This window comes from Anomaloglossus baeobatrachus, chromosome 1 (assembly GCF_048569485.1).
Source record: "Anomaloglossus baeobatrachus isolate aAnoBae1 chromosome 1, aAnoBae1.hap1, whole genome shotgun sequence".
Lineage (NCBI taxonomy): Eukaryota > Metazoa > Chordata > Amphibia > Anura > Aromobatidae > Anomaloglossus > Anomaloglossus baeobatrachus.
In genome coordinates this window covers 905205716-905227698 of record NC_134353.1, presented here as the reverse complement: position 1 = coordinate 905227698, position 21983 = coordinate 905205716, and the positions used below count along the sequence as shown (strand labels likewise).

General features: G+C 53.3%; 1 protein-coding gene across 2 annotated transcripts in view; it reads right to left on the bottom strand.

The window, feature by feature from the left end:
* PIAS2 (protein inhibitor of activated STAT 2) overlaps positions 1 to 21983 on the bottom strand; it is a 262659-nt gene that overhangs the window by 73981 nt on the left and 166695 nt on the right. For both annotated transcript variants that reach the window (XM_075327463.1, XM_075327470.1), the window contains exons 11-12: positions 3742 to 3916; positions 3382 to 3521 (exon numbers count right to left, since the gene is read on the bottom strand). In XM_075327463.1, coding sequence (XP_075183578.1) covers positions 3382 to 3521; positions 3742 to 3916 — 315 coding nt within the window. The remainder of the gene's footprint in view (positions 1 to 3381; positions 3522 to 3741; positions 3917 to 21983) is intronic.

The window sequence follows — 21983 nt, the reverse complement described above, 5'->3', positions numbered from 1 at the left end:
TCTGCGCAATACTAGCTGAAATAGCTTGGAGTGCCTTCACGGCTGCGACTGCCGGAGCAGCCGACCTGCCGATAGCTTCATAGACAGATTGCAACCAGAGGCCAATCTGCCTGTCAATGGCATTTTGAAGTGAAGTCCTATCCACCACTACAACTATAGATCTAGCTGCAAGCATGGAGATTGGTGGATCCACATTTGGATACTGGGTCTAGCGCTTGACCACGTCAGGGGGAGCGACACGTGTCTCATTAATACGGTCGGAGAAACGCTTATCGTGATAAGCGTGTCGTTTCTGGACTGCGTCTCTGGAGTCAGAGTGCTAAACAAGTACTCAATATATAGAGATTTCTCTTGCTGTGAAGCTGACCCCTCCACTGGAGGAGTTGAGGGAGAAATACCCAACCTTTCGTTGATGGACGCAATAAGATTATTCACTATAGCGTCACCATCCGGTGTATCCGGATTGAGAGCGGTCTCAGGAACAGAGTCCTGAACAGCTACGTCTGCCTCATCGTACAGAGAGTACTCCAGCTGGGACCTTGCCCAGTGATGTAGTCGAGGGCTAATGCCAGCGAGCCCGCTTAGGCCATCTGGGACTGTCGACCGTGTCGGATGCCTGCTCTCTGGGATGCCTGGAATCACTCTGGCGCCTTGAGATGCTCCAGATCAGGGCGGCCAGGGTCATTGCAACCATATTGCCCACGGTCTGCTTGGGGTGCAAAGTCTGTAAGATGTCAGTCATAGTCACAGACAATATATCAGCGGAAAAACTGCAACTTCGTCCCTGTCTCTGGACAGAGATCACAGGTGGTTCCTTTGGCCACATATAGCAGAGACCCCGGTTGAGCAATTGCACACACTGGGGGTCCTGAAACCGTATGACATGCAGTACAAGCAGCATAGAAAGCCCGTGCATTGGCAACTTGTCTTTTTCTGCTGTTGTTGTCTAGCTATCTAAGAGCCTAGCCGAGGATAGCGACCGTACAGTGAATAGTCATACAAGCATGAAGTACAAATAAACACTTCAGCACATGTAGTACACGCAGCATTGAAAACTTGTGGCTTGGCACATTTGCTCTTCTGCTGCTGTTGTCTATTTATCTAGGAGCATGAGACAAGGATAGCGACATACAGTGAATGTATAGCATACAGCATGACAGTAAACACTGCAGCCCATGCAATCCAAGCAGCATTGAAAGCTTGCGCGTTAGCACCCTAGCCTTTCTGCTGCTGTTGTCTATTTATCCAGGAACATTAGCCAAGGATAGCGACATACAGTGAATGTATAGCATACAAGCATGACAGTAAACACTGCAGCCAATGCAAGTCAAGCAGCATTGAAAACTTGTGCCGTAGCACCATTGCTCTACTGCTGCTTTTGTCTGTTTATCTGGGCGCATTAGCCAAGAATAGCGACATACAGTGAATGTATATCATAACAATAAACCGTGCAGCACATGCAAGCGAAGCAGCATTGAAAGCTTGTGCCTTAGCACAAATTGCTCTACTGCTGCTGTTGCCCAATCTGACAGTAAACACTGCAGCACATGCAAACGAAGAAGCATTGAAAGCTTGTGCCTCAGCAGCATTGCTTATTTGCTGCTGTTGCCCAGAATAGCGACAGTACAGTACAGTGCATAGCATATCAGCACACAGCCCAAAAGCCCACTTCAGCATTAGTGGTGTCAGTTGCTTACCGCCCGCACAAGAGCGGATGCGAGGTCGCCCAAAAACCTGTGACTGGTTCCGTTCTCCCAGAGTGGAAACCATAATGGCTGCCGGCTTCTCTTCCCCGTCCTGTGCAGAGGGGCGGGCCGTGGGCGAGCCCCAGCCAAGAGCGGGAACCCGGCGTCTCACTGTGTTCAGTGAGAGGGGGCTGGAGAATGCAAAGCAGACTCCAGCTCCCTGCGCTGAGCTACTGTACAGCGTCCCGCCCCTCCTCTGACTGGCAGGGCTGGGGCGGGAACGAAACGAAAACTAGGCCGCAAAGCCGGGGACTCTAGTAATAAGCGCGGCCGTCCTATGTGCACGGCCGACGCCGAAGTCCCCCGGCGCACCACAAGTCCCAGCCGCGCCACAATGTAAAAAACAACCAGCAGCGGCCGGCGCGGCCGTTTTCAATACATAAATTCACTCAGCAAAGCTGCAGTGAATAATAGCACCAGCGCTCCGCGCTGTTGTCCCCGGCGCACTAACACTCCCAGCAATGCTGGTGTGTGTGGGCGCGATGTGCATGGGAACACAGAGTACCTTGATGTAGCAGGGCCCTGTCCCTGACGATACTCAGCTCCATATCCAGCAGGTTCTTTTGGGTCTGTGGATGGAGCTCGGTCTCTGTGCCTGGAGACCGGTAAGATCCCACTTCACCCAGAGCCCCTCATGGGGATGGGGAAGGAAAACAGCATGTGGGCTCCGGCCTCTGTACTAGCAATAAGTACCTCAACCTTACAACACCATCCACGGGTGAGAAGGGAGCATGCTGGGGGCCCTACATGGGCCCTCTTTTCTTCCATCCGACATAGTCAGCAGCTGCTGCTGACTAAAATCTGTGGAGCTATGCATGGATGTCTGACCTCCTTCGCACACAAAGCTAAAACTGGAGAACCCGTGATATCACGGGGGGGTATAGCCAGAAGGGGAGGGGCCTTGCACTTTTTAGTGTAGTGCTTTGTGTGGCCTCCGGAGGGCAGTAGCTATACCCCAATCGTCTGGGTCTCCCAATAGAGCGCTGAAGAAAAATGGAATTATGAAAATCACAAGATGAATAGATATGTTAATGATCTGCAAATTGTGGAAAAATTAAATGAAAACATCTTGTTTTATTTAGTGTCTAGAAACGATTGTGATAGCAGAAATATGGTAGTGGGCTGCTCCTGCTTCCTCTGGTGATGTGGCGGTTGCTTGCTAGTCTATTGACACAATCAAGTAGTTGCATCACCATAACAATAAGTAATATTAGCCACGTATAATATATACATAACTGTAGCGGCTCTTTGCAGCATCACTCGATCCTGCAAGGAGTCCTAAGCAGAGGGGACCACCCTTTATGATGCTCTGTGGGTTACATAGTTACTCAGGTTGAAAAAAGACCTCGGTCCATCTAGTTCAACCTTCCTCCACCAATTCTACATTTTGTCCCTAAGTCACTTATAACCAACAATGTTATGTGTACTGAGGAAATCATCCAGCCCTTTTTTAAAAGCCGTTATAGTATCTGCCATTACTACTTCTTATGGTAGGGTATTCCACAGTCTGACTGCTCTAACTGTAAAGAACCTCTTCCAATTTAGCTGCCGGAATCGCTTTTCTTCCACTCGCAGTGTATGCCTCCTGGTCCTTACTTAAGAGTACGGAGTAGAGACCTGAGCACATAAAACCTACCTGGTAAATCTGCAGCGAGACCAGAGATGGCTGGATGGTGGAAGTGATCTTGGTATTCCAGCATGGATTGATGTAAGGAGTCGGGCTCCATGCCCCCCATCTTCCCCAGTCGCATTGTAGATGGTTGATAAGATAACACACTTTAAAAAAAATAAATTAAAAATAAATAATGAGTCAATGTCCCACACATACAATCCAAGATACAATGTTAGGTGTAATGCTAGGCGGGAGGTTTCTTTTGTTACAGACTAGAAGAAACCTATCAAAATAGATTTATAAAGTGAAAATATAAAACATATAGGACACTACTCCTGATCTTGTGGGGGGTGGGGGAGGTTGATTAGACAATAATCTCCGTACCCTTTCATCGGAGACCCCTGTGTGTCCGGCATATACAGACATTTCCTTTTCCGTGATGGCTCATCCTCGTCTTCAGAGGAGCTGTCGATGGTCAGGTCAATGACTTCTGCCTTCTTCTTAGGGCTTATGTCAGCGGGCTCTTTAGCAGAGTAGATCTTGCTGATCACTCCAGACCCTGCGAGACGTGGAGAGAGAACAAATCAGGGCCGCATTATTAGCAGTGGATGATTAGCAGTTTTCCATCTGGAAGAAGCTGACAGGACTGGACACATGCTTACCGACTCATCGCTAGTTTGAGAATAGGAGGAAGACTATGCTAACAAAGTAGGGAATGTGTATTACTTATAAAGTGTGTCTACCCATATCCTGTGCACCGCCATTAACTTGAAAACGGCGGCAGCTATAGGTATAGAAGTGGTGTCTAGGTATAGTAAAGTAGCCATGCGCTACGCAATGAAACCACCTATAGCGCCACCTGGTGGAAAACAACGGAGTTCGCATTTTTATCTCGAAAACGGAACGAAATAGAGAAAAGAAGGGAATTTTGTTTACTTACCGTAAATTCCTTTTCTTCTAGCTCCTATTGGGAGACCCAGACAATTGGGTGTATAGCTTCTGCCTCCGGAGGCCACACAAAGTATTACACTTTAAAAAGTGTAACCCCTCCCCTCTGCCTATACACCCTCCCGTGCATCACGGGCTCCTCAGTTTTGGTGCAAAAGCAGGAAGGAGGAAACTTATAAATTGGTCTAGGGTAAATTCAATCCGAAGGATGTTCGGAGAACTGAAAACCATGAACCAAAAGAACAATTCAACATGAACAACATGTGTACACAAAAGAACAAAACAGCCCGAAGGGAACAGGGGCGGGTGCTGGGTCTCCCAATAGGAGCTAGAAGAAAAGGAATTTACGGTAAGTAAACAAAATTCCCTTCTTCTTTGTCGCTCCATTGGGAGACCCAGACAATTGGGACGTCCAAAAGCAGTCCCTGGGTGGGTAAAAGAATACCTCGATAAAAAGAGCCGAAAACGACCCCCTCTTACAGGTGGGCAACCGCCGCCTGAAGGACTCGCCTACCTAGACTGGCGTCTGCCGAAGCATAGGTATGCACTTGATAGTGTTTCGTGAAAGTGTGCAGACTAGACCAGGTAGCTGCCTGACACACCTGCTGAGCCGTAGCCCGGTGCCGCAATGCCCAGGACGCACCCACGGCTCTGGTAGAATGGGCTTTCAACCCCAAAGGAAGCGGAAGCCCAGAAGAACGGTAGGCTTCAAGAATCGGTTCCTTGATCCACCGAGCCAAGGTTGACTTGGAAGCCTGCGAACCCTTACGCTGGCCAGCGACAAGGACAAAGAGCGCATCTGAACGGCGCAGGGGCGCCGTGCGAGACACGTAGAGCCGGAGTGCTCTCACCAGATCTAATGAGTGCAAATCCTTTTCACACTGGTGAATTGGATTAGGGCAAAATGAAGGCAAGGAGATATCCTGATTGAGATGAAAAGGAGATACCACCTTAGGGAGAAATTCCGGAACAGGACGCAGAACCACCTTATCCTGGTGAAAAACCAGGAAGGGGGCTTTGCATGACAGCGCTGCCAGCTCCGACACTCTACGGAGCGATGTAACTGCCACTAGAAATGCGTCCGCCGCCAGAGCTCTGTGATCTTGAGACCGGGCCATGAATGCCGGGACTTTGTTGTTGTGCCGTGACGCCATGAGGTCGACGTCCGGCGTTCCCCAGCGGCGACAGATCTCTCGAAACACGTCTGGGTGAAGAGACCATTCCCCCGCGTCCATGCCCTGACGACTGAGAAAATCTGCTTCCCAGTTTTCTACACCCGGGATGTGAACTGTGGAGATGGTGGAAGCTGTGGCTTCCACCCACTGCAGAATCCGGCGGACTTCCTGGAAGGCTTGACGACTGCGAGTGCCGCCTTGGTGGTTGATGTATGCGACGGCAGTGGCGTTGTCCGGCTGGATCCGGATCTGCCTGCCCTCCAGCCACCGATGAAAGGCCAATAGGGCTAGATACACTGCCCTTATCTCCAGAATATTGATCTGAAGGGATGACTCTATCGGAGTCCAGGTTCCCTGAGCCCTGTGGTGGAGAAAAACCGCCCCCCACCCTGACAGGCTCGCGTCCGTGGTGACCACAGCCCAGGTTGGGGGTAGGAAGGATTTTCCCTGCGACAGAGAGTTGGGAAGGAGCCACCACTGAAGTGACGTCTTGGTTGCAAGGGAAAGAGAGACGTTCCTGTCGAGGGAAGTCGACCTCCTGTCCCATTTGCGGAGAATGTCCCACTGGAGTGGCCGCAGATGGAATTGCGCGAAGGGCACTGCCTCCATCGCTGCCACCATCTTCCCCAGGAAGTGCATAAGGCGCCTCAAGGGGTGTGACTGACCCCGAAGAAGAGATTGCACCCCTGCCTGCAGCGACAGCTGTTTGTCCAGCGGTAGCATGACTACCGCTGACTGAGTATGAAACTCCATCCCAAGGTACGTCAGTGATTGGGTCGGTGTCAACTTGGATTTTGGGAAGTTGATGATCCACCCGAACTGCTGGAGAGTCGCCAGAGCGACGGAAAGGCTGTTTTGACACGCCATCTGAGAGGGTGCCCTGACCAGAAGATCGTCTAAGTAGGGAATCACCGAGTGGCCCTGAGAGTGTAGGACCGCCACAACCGATGCCATGATCTTGGTGAACACCCGTGGGGCTGTCGCCAGGCCGAAAGGCAATGCCACGAACTGAAGGTGTTCGTCCCCGATGGCGAAACGCAAAAAGCGTTGATGTTCGGATGCGATCGGCACATGGAGATAAGCATCCTTGATGTCGATCGATGCTAGGAAGTCTCCTTGTGACATCGAAGCGATGACCGAGCGGATAGATTCCATCCGAAACCGTCTGGTGCTCACATGTCTGTTGAGCAGTTTGAGGTCCAGAACGGGACGGAACGAGCCGTCTTTCTTTGGCACCACAAACAAGTTGGAGTAAAAGCCGCGACCATGTTCCTGGGGGGGAACAGGGATCACAACTCCTTCTGTCTTCAGAGCGTTCACCGCCTGAAAAAGTGCATCGGCTCGCTCGGAGGGCGGAGAGGTTCTGAAGAAACGAGTCGGGGGACGAGAGCTGAACTCTATCCTGTAACCGTGAGACAGAATGTCTCTCACCCATCGGTCTTGAACATGTGGCCACCAGGCGTCGCAAAAGCGGGAGAGCCTGCCACCGACCGAGGATGCGGTTCGGGGATGCCGAGAGTCATGAAGAGGCCGCCTTGGAGGCATTGCCTCCGGCGGGTTTTTGGGGGCGTGGCTTAGCACGCCACGCATAGGAGTTCCTCTGGCCTTTCTCCGGCCTGCTGGACGAAGAGGATTGAGGCTTGGCGGAGGGACGAAAGGACCGAAACCTCGATTGTATTTTCCGTTGCTGAGGTCTCTTCGGTTTGGACTGGGGTAAGGAGGAGTCCTTTCCCTTGGATTCCTTAATAATCTCATCCAATCGTTCGCCAAACAAGCGGTCGCCAGAAAACGGCAAACCGGTTAAGAACCTCTTGGAAGCCGAGTCTGCCTTCCATTCGCGCAGCCACATGGCCCTGCGGACTGCCACAGAGTTAGCGGATGCCACCGCTGTACGGCTAGCAGAGTCTAGAACTGCGTTCATGGCGTAGGAAGAAAAAGCTGACGCCTGAGAAGTCAAAGACGCAACCTGCGGAGAAGAATTACGTGTGACCGCATTAATCTCAGCCAGACAAGCTGAGATAGCTTGGAGTGCCCACACGGCTGCAAAAGCCGGGGCAAAAGACGCGCCCGTGGCTTCATAGATGGATTTCACCAGGAGCTCTATCTGCCTGTCCGTGGCATCCTTTAGCGATGAGCCATCTGCAACCGATACCACAGATCTAGCCGCCAATCTAGAGACTGGGGGATCCACCTTGGGACATTGAGCCCAACCCTTAACTACGTCAGAGGGGAAGGGGTAACGTGTGTCAGTAAGGCGCTTAGTAAAGCGCTTGTCCGGAACCGCTCTGGGCTTCTGGACAGCATCTCTGAAGTTAGAGTGATCGAAAAACGCACTCCGTGTACGTTTAGGGAACCGAAACTGGTGTTTCTCCTGCTGAGAAGTCGACTCCTCTACAGGAGGAGGCGGGGGAGATATATCTAACACCTGGTTGATGGACGAGATAAGGTCATTTACTAAGGCGTCCCCTTCAGGTGTATCAAGATTGAGAGCAACGTCAGGGTCAGAGCCCTGAGCTGCGACGTCCGCCTCGTCCTCCAGAGAGTCCTCAAGCTGGGAATGCGAGCAGCGTGAAGAAGTCGGGGAAGATTCCCAGCGGGCCCGCTTAGCCGGTCTGGGACTGTGGTCCGGGCAGGAGTCCTGAGAGTGACTCAGAGTTTTTCAGCAAAAACGGCAAACTCTGTCCCTGCCGCCTGGACAGGGGGAGCAGGGGGGTCTACCTGAGCCGAGGGGCCCACTAGTGACCGAGGCTCCGGCTGAGCAAGCAAAACAGGGGTTGAGCATTGCTCACAGTGAGGGTAGGTGGAACCCGCAGGTAACTTAGCCGCACAAGAGGTACAGGTGGCAAAATAACCCTGTGCCTTGGCACCCTTGCTCCTTGTGGACGACATGCTGTTGTCTCCTAGGAGAGTGATCACTGAGGGTATATGGGAAAGGGTATACAGCCCGACCGAACAGAAATGAAGGGAATTTTGTTACTTACCGTAAATTCCTTTTCTTCTAGCTCCTATTGGGAGACCCAGACGATTGGGTGTATAGCACTGCCTCCGGAGGCCACACAAAGCAATTACACTAAAAAGTGTAAGGCCCCTCCCCTTCTGGCTATACACCCCCAGTGGGATCACTGGCTCACCAGTTTTAGTGCAAAAGCAAGAAGGAGGAAAGCCAATAACTGGTTTAAACAAATTCACTCCGAAGTAACGTCGGAGAACTGAAAACCATTCAACATGAACAACATGTGTACCCGAAAAACAACCAAAAATCCCGAAGGACAACAGGGCGGGTGCTGGGTCTCCCAATAGGAGCTAGAAGAAAAGGAATTTACGGTAAGTAACAAAATTCCCTTCTTCTTCGGCGCTCCATTGGGAGACCCAGACGATTGGGACGTCCAAAAGCTGTCCCTGGGTGGGTAAAGAAATACCTCCTGTTAGAGCTGCAAAGACAGCCCTCCCCTACGGGGAGGCAACTGCCGCCTGCAGGACTCTTCTACCTAGGCTGGCGTCCGCCGAAGCATAGGTATGCACCTGATAATGTTTGGTGAAAGTGTGCAGACTCGACCAGGTAGCTGCCTGGCACACCTGTTGAGCCGTAGCCTGGTGTCGTAATGCCCAGGACGCACCCACGGCTCTGGTAGAATGGGCCTTCAGCCCTGATGGAACCGGAAGCCCAGCAGAACGGTAGGCTTCAAGAATTGGTTCTTTGATCCATCGAGCCAGGGTGGCTTTGGAAGCCTGCGACCCTTTGCGCTTACCAGCGACAAGGACAAAGAGTGCATCCGAGCGGCGCAGGGGCGCCGTGCGGGAAATGTAGATTCTGAGTGCTCTCACCAGATCCAACAAATGTAAATCCTTTTCATACCGATGAACTGCATGCGGATAAAAGGAAGGCAAGGAGATATCCTGATTAAGATGAAAAGAGGATACCACCTTAGGGAGAAACTCCTGAATGGGGCGCAGCACTACCTTGTCCTGGTGGAACACCAGGAAAGGAGCCTTGGATGACAGCGCTGCTAGTTCGGACACTCTCCGAAGAGACGTGACCGCTACCAGAAAGGCCACTTTCTGTGAGAGTCGAGAAAGTGACACATCCCTCAGAGGCTCGAAGGGCGGCTTCTGGAGAGCAACAAGGACCTTGTTTAGATCCCACGGATCTAACGGCCGCCTGTACGGGGGTACGATATGACAAACCCCCTGCAGGAACGTGCGCACCTGAGAAAGTCGTGCTAGACGCTTCTGAAAAAACACGGATAGTGCCGAGACTTGCCCTTTAAGGGAGCCGAGCGACAAGCCCTTTTCCAACCCAGATTGCAGGAAGGAAAGAAAGACAGGTAACGCGAATGGCCAGGGAGATACTCCTTGTGCAGAGCACCAGGATAAGAAAATCTTCCACGTTCTGTGGTAGATCTTAGCAGAAGTGGACTTCCTAGCCTGTCTCATGGTGGCCACGACCCCTTGGGATAATCCTGAAGACGCTAGGATCCAGGACTCAATGGCCACACAGTCAGGTTCAGGGCCGCAGAATTCCGATGGAAAAACGGCCCTTGGGACAGTAAGTCTGGACGGTCTGGTAGTGCCCACGGTTGGCCGACCGTGAGATGCCACAGATCCGGGTACCACGACCTCCTCGGCCAGTCTGGGGCGACGAGTATGACGCGGCCGCAATCGGATCTGATCTTGCGTAACACTCTGGGCAAGAGTGCCAGAGGTGGGAACACATAAGGGAGCCGGAACTGCGACCAATCTTGCACTAAGGCGTCCGCCGCCAGAGCTCTTTGATCGCGAGACCGCGCTATGAAGGTCGGGACCTTGTTGTTGTGCCGAGACGCCATTAGGTCGACGTCCGGCACCCCCCAGCGGCGGCATATTTCCTGAAACACGTCCGGATGAAGGGACCATTCCCCTGCGTCCATGCCCTGGCGACTGAGGAAGTCTGCTTCCCAGTTTTCTACGCCCGGGATGTGAACTGCTGATATGGTGGATGCTCTTTCCTCTACCCACATCAGAATCCGCCTGACTTCCTGGAAGGCTTGCCGACTGCGTGTCCCTCCTTGGTGGTTGATGTATGCCACCGCTGTGGAGTTGTCCGACTGAATTCGGATCTGTTTTCCTTCCAGCCACTGCTGGAAGGCTAATAGGGCAAGATACACTGCCCTGATCTCCAGAACATTGATCTGAAGGGTGGATTCCTGCTGAGTCCACGTCCCTTGAGCCCTGTGGTGGAGAAAAACTGCTCCCCACCCTGACAGACTCGCGTCTGTCGTGACCACTGCCCAGGATGGGGGCAGGAATGATCTTCCCTGCGATAATGAGGTGGGAAGAAGCCACCATAGCAGAGAATCCTTGGCCGTCTGAGAAAGGGAGACTTTCCTGTCTAGGGAAGTTGTCTTCCCGTCCCATTGGCGGAGAATGTCCCATTGAAGTGGACGCAGATGAAACTGCGCGAACGGGACTGCCTCCATTGCTGCCACCATCTTCCCTAGGAAGTGCATGAGGCGCCTTAAGGGGTGCGACTGACCCTGAAGGAGAGACTGCACCCCTGTCTGTAGAGACCGCTGCTTGTCCAGCGGAAGCTTCACTATCGCTGAGAGAGTATGAAACTCCATGCCAAGATACGTTAGTGATTGAGTCGGTGCCAGGTTTGACTTTGGAAAGTTGATGATCCACCCGAAAGTCTGGAGAGTCTCCAGCGCAACATTCAGGCTGTGTTGGCATGCCTCTTGAGAGGGTGCTTTGACAAGTAGATCGTCCAAGTAAGGGATCACCGAGTGTCCCTGAGAATGCAAGACTGCTACCACTGCCGCCATGACCTTGGTGAAAACCCGTGGGGCTGTCGCCAGACCAAATGGCAGAGCTACGAACTGGAGATGGTCGTCTCCTATCACGAAACGTAGAAAACGTTGGTGCTCTGTAGCAATCGGCACGTGGAGATAAGCATCTTTGATGTCTATTGATGCAAGGAAATCTCCTTGAGACATTGAGGCAATGACCGAGCGGAGGGATTCCATCCGGAACCGCCTGGCGTTCACATGCTTGTTGAGCAGCTTTAGGTCCAGAACAGGACGGAACGAGCCGTCCTTTTTTGGAACCACGAAGAGATTGGAGTAAAAACCTTGCCCTTGTTCCTGCAGAGGAACAGGGATCACCACTCCTTCTGCTCTTAGTGAGCACACCGCCTGCAGAAGGGCATTTGCTCGGTCGGGATGTGGGGAGGTTCTGAAGAACCGAGGCGGAGGATGAGAACTGAATTCTATCCTGTACCCGTGAGACAAAATGTCTGCTACCCACCGGTCTTTGACCTGTGGCAGCCAAATGTCGCAAAAGCGGGAGAGCCTGCCACCGACCGAGGATGCGGAGGGATGAGGCCGAAAGTCATGAGGCAGCCGCCTTGGAAGCGGTTCCTCCGGTTGTTTTCTTGGGGCGTGAATGAGCCCGCCAGGAATCTGAGCTCCTTTGCTCCTTCTGAGTCCCTTTGGACGAGGAGAATTGAGTCTTGCTGGAGCCTCGAAAGGACCGAAAACTCGACTGCCACTTCCTCTGTTGAGGTTTGCTCGATCTGGGCTGGGGTAAGGAGGAGTCCTTACCCTTGGACTGTTTAATGATCTCAGCCAATTGCTCACCAAACAGTCTGTCTCCAGATAGTGGCAAGCTGGTTAAACATTTCTTGGAAGCAGAATCTGCTTTCCATTCCTTTAACCACAAGGCTCTGCGCAAAACCACAGAGTTGGCAGACGCCATTGAGGTACGGCTCGTAGAGTCCAGGACAGCGTTGATAGCGTAAGTCGCAAACGCAGACATTTGCGAGGTTAGGGACGCTACTCGCGGCACTGCTGGACGTATGATAGAGTCCACTTGTGCCAGGCCAGCTGAAATAGCTTGGAGTGCCCACACGGCCGCGAATGCTGGAGCAAACGACGCGCCGATAGCTTCATAGACAGACTTTAACCAAAGGTCCATCTGTCTGTCATTGGCATCTTTAAGTGAAGCCCCATCTTCCACTGCAACTATGGATCTAGCCGCAAGCCTGGAGATTGGGGGGTCCACCTTTGGACACTGGGTCCAGCGTTTGACCACGTCAGGGGGAAAGGGATAACGTGTATCCTTAAGACGTTTGGAGAAACGCTTATCTGGATAAGCATGATGTTTCTGGACTGATTCTCTGAAGTCAGAGTGGTCCAGAAAAGTACTCAATTTACGCTTAGGATACCGGAACTGGAACTTCTCCTGCTGTGCAGCTGCCTCCTCTGCTGAAGGGGCTGGGGGAGAAATATCCAACAGTTTATTGATGGCCGCTATAAGGTCATTTACCATAGCGTCACCATCAGGGGTATCTAGATTGAGAGCAGTGTCAGGAGTAGATTCCTGATCACCCACCTCTGTCTCCTCATACAGAGCCTCGTCTCGCTGAGACCCTGACCAGTGTGATGACGGCGAGGGTCTTTCCCAGCGAGCCCGCTTAGGCTGCCTGGGACTGTCATCCGAGTCAGAGTCTTCAGCCTGTGATGCCTGGGACCCCCTTGAAGTACGGATTAGTTCCAACTGAGGGGGACCGGGGAGCATAGACACAGCAGTGTCCATGGTCTGAGAAACTGGCCTGGACTGCAAGGTTTCCAGGATTTTTGTCATAGTCACAGACATCTTATCAGCAAAAACTGCAAATTCTGTCCCCGTCACCGGGGCAGGGTTCACAGGCGTCTCTGCCTGGGCCACTACTACCATAGACTCTGGCTGACGAAGTGGCACAGGGATGGAACATTGCACACAATGGGGGTCATTGGAACCTGCCGGTAGATTAGCCCCACATGCGGCACAAGCAGTGCATACCGCCTGTGCCTTGGCACCCTTGCGTTTTGCGGATGACATGTTGTTGTCTCCTCAGAGCAATGAGGGTATAAGCCAAGAAGCGACTGTACAGTGCAATATAAATATATATGGTACAGGGAAAAAATGCACCAAATAACACTGTGGCACTAGTGGGGCCAGCACTTAAGTGCAGCTTACCGCCCGCATAAACGCGGGTGTGTGGTCGCCAGAGTCCCTTGTCTGAGTCCCCCAGAGCCTGTGTCCGTTCTCCAGCCAGACTGCATGCAGGAATGGCTGCCGGCGTCCTGTGGAGAGGGGCGGGCGCTGGGCGTGTTGAGACCAAGAGCGGGAAACTTGCGTCCCCACTGTGCCCAGTGAGAGGGCTGGAGCATGTAAATAAGGCTCCAGCCCTCGGCGCTGCCTATTGCACAGCGTCTCTCCCTTTCCCTGAGTGACAGGGTGGGGGCGGGAACGAACCGTAACTAGGCCGCAAAGAAGGGAATTTTGTTACTTACCGTAAATTCCTTTTCTTCTAGCTCTTATTGGGAGACCCAGACGATTGGGGTATAGCTACTGCCTCCGGAGGCCACACAAAGCACTACACTAAAAAGTGCAAGGCCCCTCCCCTTCTGGCTATACCCCCCCGTGGTATCACGGGTTCTCCAGTTTTAGTGCCAAAGCAAGAAGGAGGAAAGCCAATAACTGGTTTAAACAAATTAACTCCGAGTAACATCGGAGAACTGAAAAACTGTTCAACATGAACAACATGTGTACCCGCAAACAACAAAAACATCCCGAAGGACAACAGGGCGGGTGCTGGGTCTCCCAATAAGAGCTAGAAGAAAAGGAATTTACGGTAAGTAACAAAATTCCCTTCTTCTTCAGCGCTCTATTGGGAGACCCAGACGATTGGGACGTCCAAAAGCTGTCCCTGGGTGGGTAAAGAAATACCTCATGTTAGGGCTGCAAAACAGCCCTCCCCTACGGGGGTGTCACTGCCGCCTGCAGGACTCTTCTACCTAAGCTGGCATCCGCCGAAGCATAGGTATGCACCTGATAATGCTTGGTGAAAGTGTGCAGACTGGACCAGGTAGCTGCCTGGTACACTTGTTGAGCCGAAGCCTGGTGTCGTAATGCCCAGGACGCACCCACGGCTCTGGTTGAGTGGGCTTTTAGCCCTGAAGGAACCGGAAGCCCCGCAGAACGGTAGGCCTCTAGAATTGGTTCTTTGATCCATCGAGCCAGGGTGGCTTTAGAAGCCTGCAACCCCTTGCGCGGACCAGCGACAAGGACAAAAAGTGCATCGGAACGGCGCATGGGCGCCGTGCGGGAAATGTAGAGTCTGAGTGCTCTCACCAGATCTAACAAACGTAAGTCCTTTTCATACCGGTGAACCGGATGAGGACAAAAGGAAGGCAAGGATATATCCTGATTAAGATGAAATGAGGATACGACCTTAGGGAGTAACTCCGGAATGGGGCGCAGCACTACCTTGTCCTGGTGGAACACCAGGAAGGGAGCCTTGGATGACAGAGCTGCCAGCTCAGACACTCGCCGAAGCGATGTGATCGCAACGAGAAACGCCACCTTCTGTGACAGGCGAGAAAGGAAACTTCCTTCAGAGGCTCGAAAGGCGGCTTCTGGAGAGCAACTAATACCCTGTTGAGATCCCATGGATCTAACGGCCGCTTGTACGGGGGTACGATACGACAGACCCCCTGTAGGAACGTGCGCACCTTAGAAAGACGTGCTAGACGCTTCTGAAAAAACACGGATAGTGCCGAGACTTCCCCCTTAAGGAAGCCGAGCGACAAGCCCTTTTCTAACCCCGATTGCAGGAAGGAAAGAAAAGTAGGCAATGCAAATGGCCAGGGAGACACTCCCTGAGCAGAGCACCAGGTTAAGAAAATCTTCCACGTTCTGTGGTAGATCTTAGCAGAGGTGGACTTCCTAGCCTGTTTCATGGTGGCAACGACCCCTTGGGATAATCCTGAAGACGCTAGGATCCAGGACTCAATGGCCACACAGTCAGGTTCAGGGCCGCAGAATTCCGATGGAAAAACGGCCCTTGGGACAGTAAGTCTGGCCAGCCTGGTAGTGACCACGGTCGGCCGACCGTGAGATGCCACAGATCCGGGTACCACGATCTCCTCGGCCAGTCTGGGGCGACGAGTATGACGCGGCTGCAATCGGATCTGATTTTTTGCGCAGTACTCTGGGCAAGAGTGCCAGAGGTGGAAACACATATGTGAGCCGGAACTGCGACCAATCTTGCACTAAGGCGTCTGCCGCCAGAGCTCTGTGATCGCGCGATCGTGCCATAAATGCCGGGACCTTGTTGTTGTGCCGAGACGCCATTAGGTCGACGTCCGGCACCCCCCAGCGGCGACAGATTTCCTGAAACACGTCCGGGTGAAGGGACCATTCCCCTGCGTCCATACCCTGGCGACTGAGGAAGTCTGCTTCCCAGTTTTCTACGCCCGGGATGTGAACTGCGGATATGGTGGATGCTGTGTCCTCCACCCACATGAGGATTCGCCGGACTTCCTGGAAGGCTTGCCGACTGCGCGTCCCTCCTTGGTGGTTGATGTATGCCACCGCTGTGGAGTTGTCCGACTGGATTCGGATCTGCTCTCTTTCTAGCCACTGCTGGAAAGCTAGTAGGGTAAGATACCCTGCCCCGATTTCCAGAACATTGATCTGAAGGGTGGACTCCTGCTGAGTCCACGTCCCCTGAGCCCTGTGGCGGAGACAAACTGCTCCCCACCCTGACAGACTCGTATCTGTCGTGACCACTGCCCAGGATGGGGGTAGGAAAGATCTTCACTGTGACAATGAGGTGGGAATAAGCCACCATTGCAGAGAGTCCTTGGCCGTCTGGGAAAGGGAGACTTTCCTGTCCAGGGAGGTTGACTGCCCGTCCCATTGGCGGAGAATGTCCCCTTGCAGTTGGCGCAGATGAAACTGCGCAAAGGGAACTGCCTCCATGGCTGCCACCATCTTCCCTAGGAAGTGCATGAGGCGCCTTAAGGGGTGCGACTGGCCTTGAAGGAGAGACTGCACCTCTGTTTGCAGTGAACGCTGCTTGTTCAGCGGAAGCTTCACTATCGCTGATAGAGTGTGAACTCCATGCCGAGATACGTTAGTGATTGAGTCGGTGACCGATTTGACCTTGCCAAATTGATGATCCACCCGAAAGTCTGGAGAGTCTCCAGCGTAACATTCAGGCTGCGTTGTCATGCCTCGAGGGAGGGTGCTTTGACGAGTAGATCGTCCAAGTAAGGGATCACTGGGTGTCCCTGAGAGTGCAAGACTGCTACCACTGCTGCCATGACCTTGGTGAACACCCGTGGGGCTGTCGCCAGACCGAATGGCAGAGCTACGAACTGAAGATGGTCGTCTCCTATCACAAAACGTAGAAAACGTTGGTGCTCCGTAGCAATTGGCACGTGGAGATAGGCATCTTTGATGTCTGTTGAGGCAAGGAAGTCTCCTCGAGACATTGAGGTAATGACGGATCGGAGGGAGTCCATCCGGAACCGCCTGGCGTTCGCATGCTTATTGAGCAGTTTTAGGTCCAGAACAGGACGGAAGGAGCCGTCCTTTTTTTGGAGCCACAAAGAGATTGGAGTACAAACCCTCGCCCTCGTTCCTGAGGGGGGACAGGGATCACCACTCCTTCTGCTCTTAGAGCGTCCACCGCCTGCAGCAGGGCATCTGCTCGGTGGGGAGGTGGGGCCGTTCTGAAGAATGGAGTCGGAGGACGAGAACAGAACACTGTCCTGTGCACGTGAGCACAATGTCCGTCACCCACCGGTCTGTGACCTGTGGCAGCTAAATGTCGCCAAAGGCGGGGGAGTCTGCCATCAACCGCGGATGCGGAGAGAGAGAGAGAGCTGAGAGTCATGAGGAGACCGCCTTGGTAGCGGTTCCTCCGGCTGCCTTCCTTGGGCGTGATTGAGCCCGGCCGGAATCTGAGCCCGTCTTAGGTTTTGTAGCCCTTTTGTACGAGGACAATTGGGACCTGCCCGAGCTTGGGAAGGACCGAAACCTCGACTGTACTTTTAGGACAGCATTAATAGGGTAAGTCGCAGTGCAGACATTGCGGAGTTACGGACGCCTCTGCGGTACAGATGTACATGTGCTCAAGGCCAGCTGCGCAAGAACAGCTGAAAAGGTTAGGTTGCCTATACGGCTGTGAATGCCGGAGCAACCGACACGCCGATAGCCTCCTAGACAGATTTCAACCAGAGTCCATCTGTCTGTGAATGGCATCTTTAAGTGAAGCCCCATCTCCAGTGCAACTATGGCTCTAGACGCAAGCCTGGAGATTGGAGAATCCACCTTTGGACCCTGGGTCCAGCGCTTGACCACGTCAGGGGAAAAGGGATAACGTGTATCTTAAAAACGTTTGGAGAAGACGCTTATCTGGTAAGCGTGGTGTTTCTGGACTGCTTCTCTGAAGTCAGCGTGGCCAGAAAAATACTCAATATCCGTTTGAGATACTGAAAAGGGACTTCTCCTGCTGTGAAGCTGACTCCTCCACTGGGGGAGCTGAGGGAGAAAGATCCAACCTTCCATTGATGGACGCTATAGGATCATTCCGTATGGCGTTACCATCCGGTGTATCCGGATTGATAGCGATGTCAGGATCAAAGTCCTGGAGAGCTGCCTTATCATACAGAGAGTCCTCCTGGGACCCCCCCCCGTTCCAAATGAGGTTGGTCAGGAAGATTGCCCATGGCCTGTCTGGACTGCAAGTCTCTATCTTATGACAATATATCTGTCGAAACTGCAACTCCGTCCCTGTCCTTGGACAGGGATGACAGGTGGTTTCTTTGGCCACGACTAGTAGAGACCCCGGCAGACGAAGTGCTAGAGACCCCGGCAGACGAAGTGCTACAGGGGAGCATGCACACAATGGGACGGTGTCATGAACAGCATCCCATGTAGTAAAAACAGCACTGAAAATCTGTGTTGCTTTTTTGCCGCTGCCGACTAGCCATCTAGAAGTATATAGCCAAGATTGGTGACCGTACAGTGCAATGTATAGCATACAAGCATAAAGTACAAATGAACACTGCAGCACAAGCAATACAAGCAGCATAGAAGCCTGTGCCCTGGCACCTCTGCTCTTCTGCTGCTGTAGACTAGTCATCTAGGGGAATATAGCCCAGAAGAGTGACCATACAGTGCAATGTATAGCATACAAGCACAAGTACAAATGCACACTGCAGCCCATGCAATACAAGCAGCATAGAAAAAAACCTGTGCCCCAGCACCCTTGGTTTTCTGCTGCTGTAGTCTAGCCATTCCAGGAGAATATAGCTAAGACTAGCGACTGTACAGTGCAGTGTATAGCATACAAGCATAAACACAAATGAACACTTCAGTACGTGCAATACAAGCAGCCTAGAAAGCCTGTGCCTTAGCACACCTGCTTTCCTGCTGCTGATGTGTCGCTCTCCAAGCGGGCATATAGCGACCTATGCAGTTAAAATACACATGTACACACTGCAGTATATATTGGGGTCAGCACTATGTGTGCCGCTTACCGCCCGCCTATAAGCGGGTGTATGGTCGCCACCGTCCTGCCTGGTTGCCGAAAGTCCGAGCTCGGACTGCAGTAATGGCTGCCGGCGTCTTCCCCAGCTCGTGTGAGGAGGGGCGGGCCGTGGGCGTGCCCCAAGTCAGAGCGGGAATCCGGCGTCCGACAGTGTGCAGTGCATGTAAATAAGGCTCCAGCCCTCGGCGCTGCTGATTGCTCAGCGTCTGTCCCCTTCCCTGAGTGACAGGGAGGGGGCGGGAACGAAGCGGCACTAGGCCGCAGAAGCCGGGGACTGGATTTATAAGCGCCGCCGCCGTAAAAGCGCGGTCGGCGCCCAGTCCCCGGCGAACTACAAGTTCCAGCCGCGCCGCCGCTCCCGGAGCGTCCGGCGCGGTAGTTCCCAATACACAAAGTCACTCAGCAAAGCTGCAGTGACTGTAACCCTTTACTGTCCCCGGCGCACTAGCACACCCAGCAAGTCTGGAGTGTGCTGTGCCTGTGTGTACGGGGACACAGAGTACCTGTAATGGTGCAGGGCCATGTCCCTGAACGGTACTCCAGCTCCGTATCCAGCAGGTTCAAATGGGTCTGTGGATGGAAGCCGGCGTCAGAGCTTTGAGGCCGGCAGGATCCCACTTCCTCAGAGCCCCCCAGGGGGATGTGGAAGGAAAGCAGCATGTGGGCTCCAGCCTCCGTACCAGCAATAGGTACCTCAACCTTACAACACCATCAACGGGTGAGAAGGGAGCATGCTGGGGGCCCTATATGGGCCCTCTTTTCTTCCATCCGAAATAGTCAGCAGCTACTGCTGACTAAAATCTGTGGAGCTATGCATGGATGTCTGACCTCCTTCGCACAAAGCTTGAAAACTGGAGAACCCGTGATACCACGGGGGGGTATAGCCAGAAGGGGAGGGGCCTTGCACTTTTTAGTGTAGTGCTTTGTGTGGCCTCCGGAGGCAGTAGCTATACCCCAATCGTCTGGGTCTCCCAATAGAGCGCTGAAGAAAGCCGGGGACTAGATTTATGAGCGCTGCCGCCGTAAAAGCGCGGGCAGCGCGAGTCCCCGGCGCACTACAAGTCCCAGCGGCGCCGCCGCTCCCGGAGCGGCCGGCGCGGTAGTTCCCAAGACATAAAGTCACTCAGCTAAGCTGCAGTGACTCTAACCCGAGCGCGCAGCGCTAGTGCCCCCGGCGCACTAGCACACCCAGCAAGCCTGGAGTGTGCGTGGCCTGTCTGTGCGGGGACACAGAGTACCTGAACGTTGCAGGGCCTTGTCCCTGACTGTACTCAGCTCCTCCAGCAGGGTCTCTGGGTCTGTGGATGGAGCTCGGCCTCAGGGTTTGGGGGCCGGTAAGATCCCACTTCCACAGAGCCCCTCCGGGGGATGGGGAAGGAAAGCAGCATGTGGGCTCCAGCCTCCGTACCCGCAATGGGTACCTCAACCTTACAAACCGCAAGTGGGGTGAGAAGGGAGCATGCTGGGGGCCCTATATGGGCCCTCTTTTCTTCCATCCGATAGAGTCAGCAGCTACTGCTGACTAAACAGTGGAGCTATGCGTGGATGTCTGACCTCCTTCGCACAAAGCAGAAAACTGGTGAGCCAGTGATCCCACTGGGGGTGTATAGCCAGAAGGGGAGGGGCCTTACACTTTTTAGTGTAATTGCTTTGTGTGGCCTCCGGAGGCAGTGCTATACACCCAATCGTCTGGGTCTCCCAATGGAGCGCCGAAGAAATATAAATATATAGTATCTATTCCGGCACCCTAAGGGGACCAGCACCGGGTGACCGGTGTGGCTTACCGACCGCTAAAAAGCGGAGCGTGTGTCCTCCAGATTCCCTGCCTTAGGTCTCCCAGCGTTGCAGAGCTCTTTCCTGGAAATCCTCCACCGGCAGAATGCCAAAAAAATGGCTGCCGGAGCTCTCTGGGGAGGAGTGGGGCCGTGGGCGGCGCTAGAAAAGTGCGGGAATCTGGAGTCCCCACAGTGATCAGTGAGGGGGGAGGAAACATACAGGATGCTCCGGCCCTCACATCCGACGTCAGGTCGGCAGTCCCGCCCTTACCCCTGATAGACAGGCCCGGGGGCGGGAGTTTTGCTACTAGGCCGCAATTGAAGCCGGGGACTAAATTTAACACCGCGGCCGACAAGCAGGCACGGTCGGCGCGGAAGTCTGCCGGCCGTCACCAATAAGCAGCTGCTGCAGCGTCCGGGATGAAGGCGCTCCATGCACATCCCCCATGGGGACACAGAGTACCTTAGTGATGCAGGGCCCGGTCCCTGAGGATAAATAGACTCCTGTCCGACAGATTCCCACAGGGGCTGCGGAGGGAGCACGGTCCCAGTGAATGGATGACCGCTCAGGATCCCACTTCTCCCAGAGCCGCTAAGGGATGGTGAAGGAGATGGCATGAGGCTCCGGCCTTTGTACCCGCAATGGGTACCTCAACCTTAACAGCACCGCCGACGTAGTGGGGTGAGAAGGGAACATGCCGGGGGCCCCGTGGGGGCCCACTTTTCTTCCAACCGATATAACTAAAATGAGAATGCATGAGTGGATGTGTGCCTCCTTCCACACAAAGCATAAAACTGAAGAGCCCGTGATGCACGGGAGGGTGTATAGGCAGAGGGGAGGGGTTACACTTTTTAAAGTGTAATACTTTGTGTGGCCTCCGGAGGCAGAAGCTATACACCCAATTGTCTGGGTCTCCCAATGGAGCGACAAAGAAGAAGGGAATTTTGTTACTTACCGTAAATTCCTTTTCTTCTAGCTCCTATTGGGAGACCCAGACGATTGGGTGTATAGCACTGCCTCCGGAGGCCACACAAAGCAATTACACTAAAAAGTGTAAGGCCCCTCCCCTTCTGGCTATACACCCCCAGTGGGATCACTGGCTCACCAGTTTTAGTGCAAAAGCAAGAAGGAGGAAAGCCAATAACTGGTTTAAACAAATTCACTCCGACGTAACGACGGAGAACTGAAAACCATTCAACATGAACAACATGTGTACCCGAAAAACAACCAAAAATCCCGAAGGACAACAGGGCGGGTGCTGGGTCTCCCAATAGGAGCTAGAAGAAAAGGAATTTACGGTAAGTAACAAAATTCCCTTCTTCTTCGGCGCTCCATTGGGAGACCCAGACGATTGGGACGTCCAA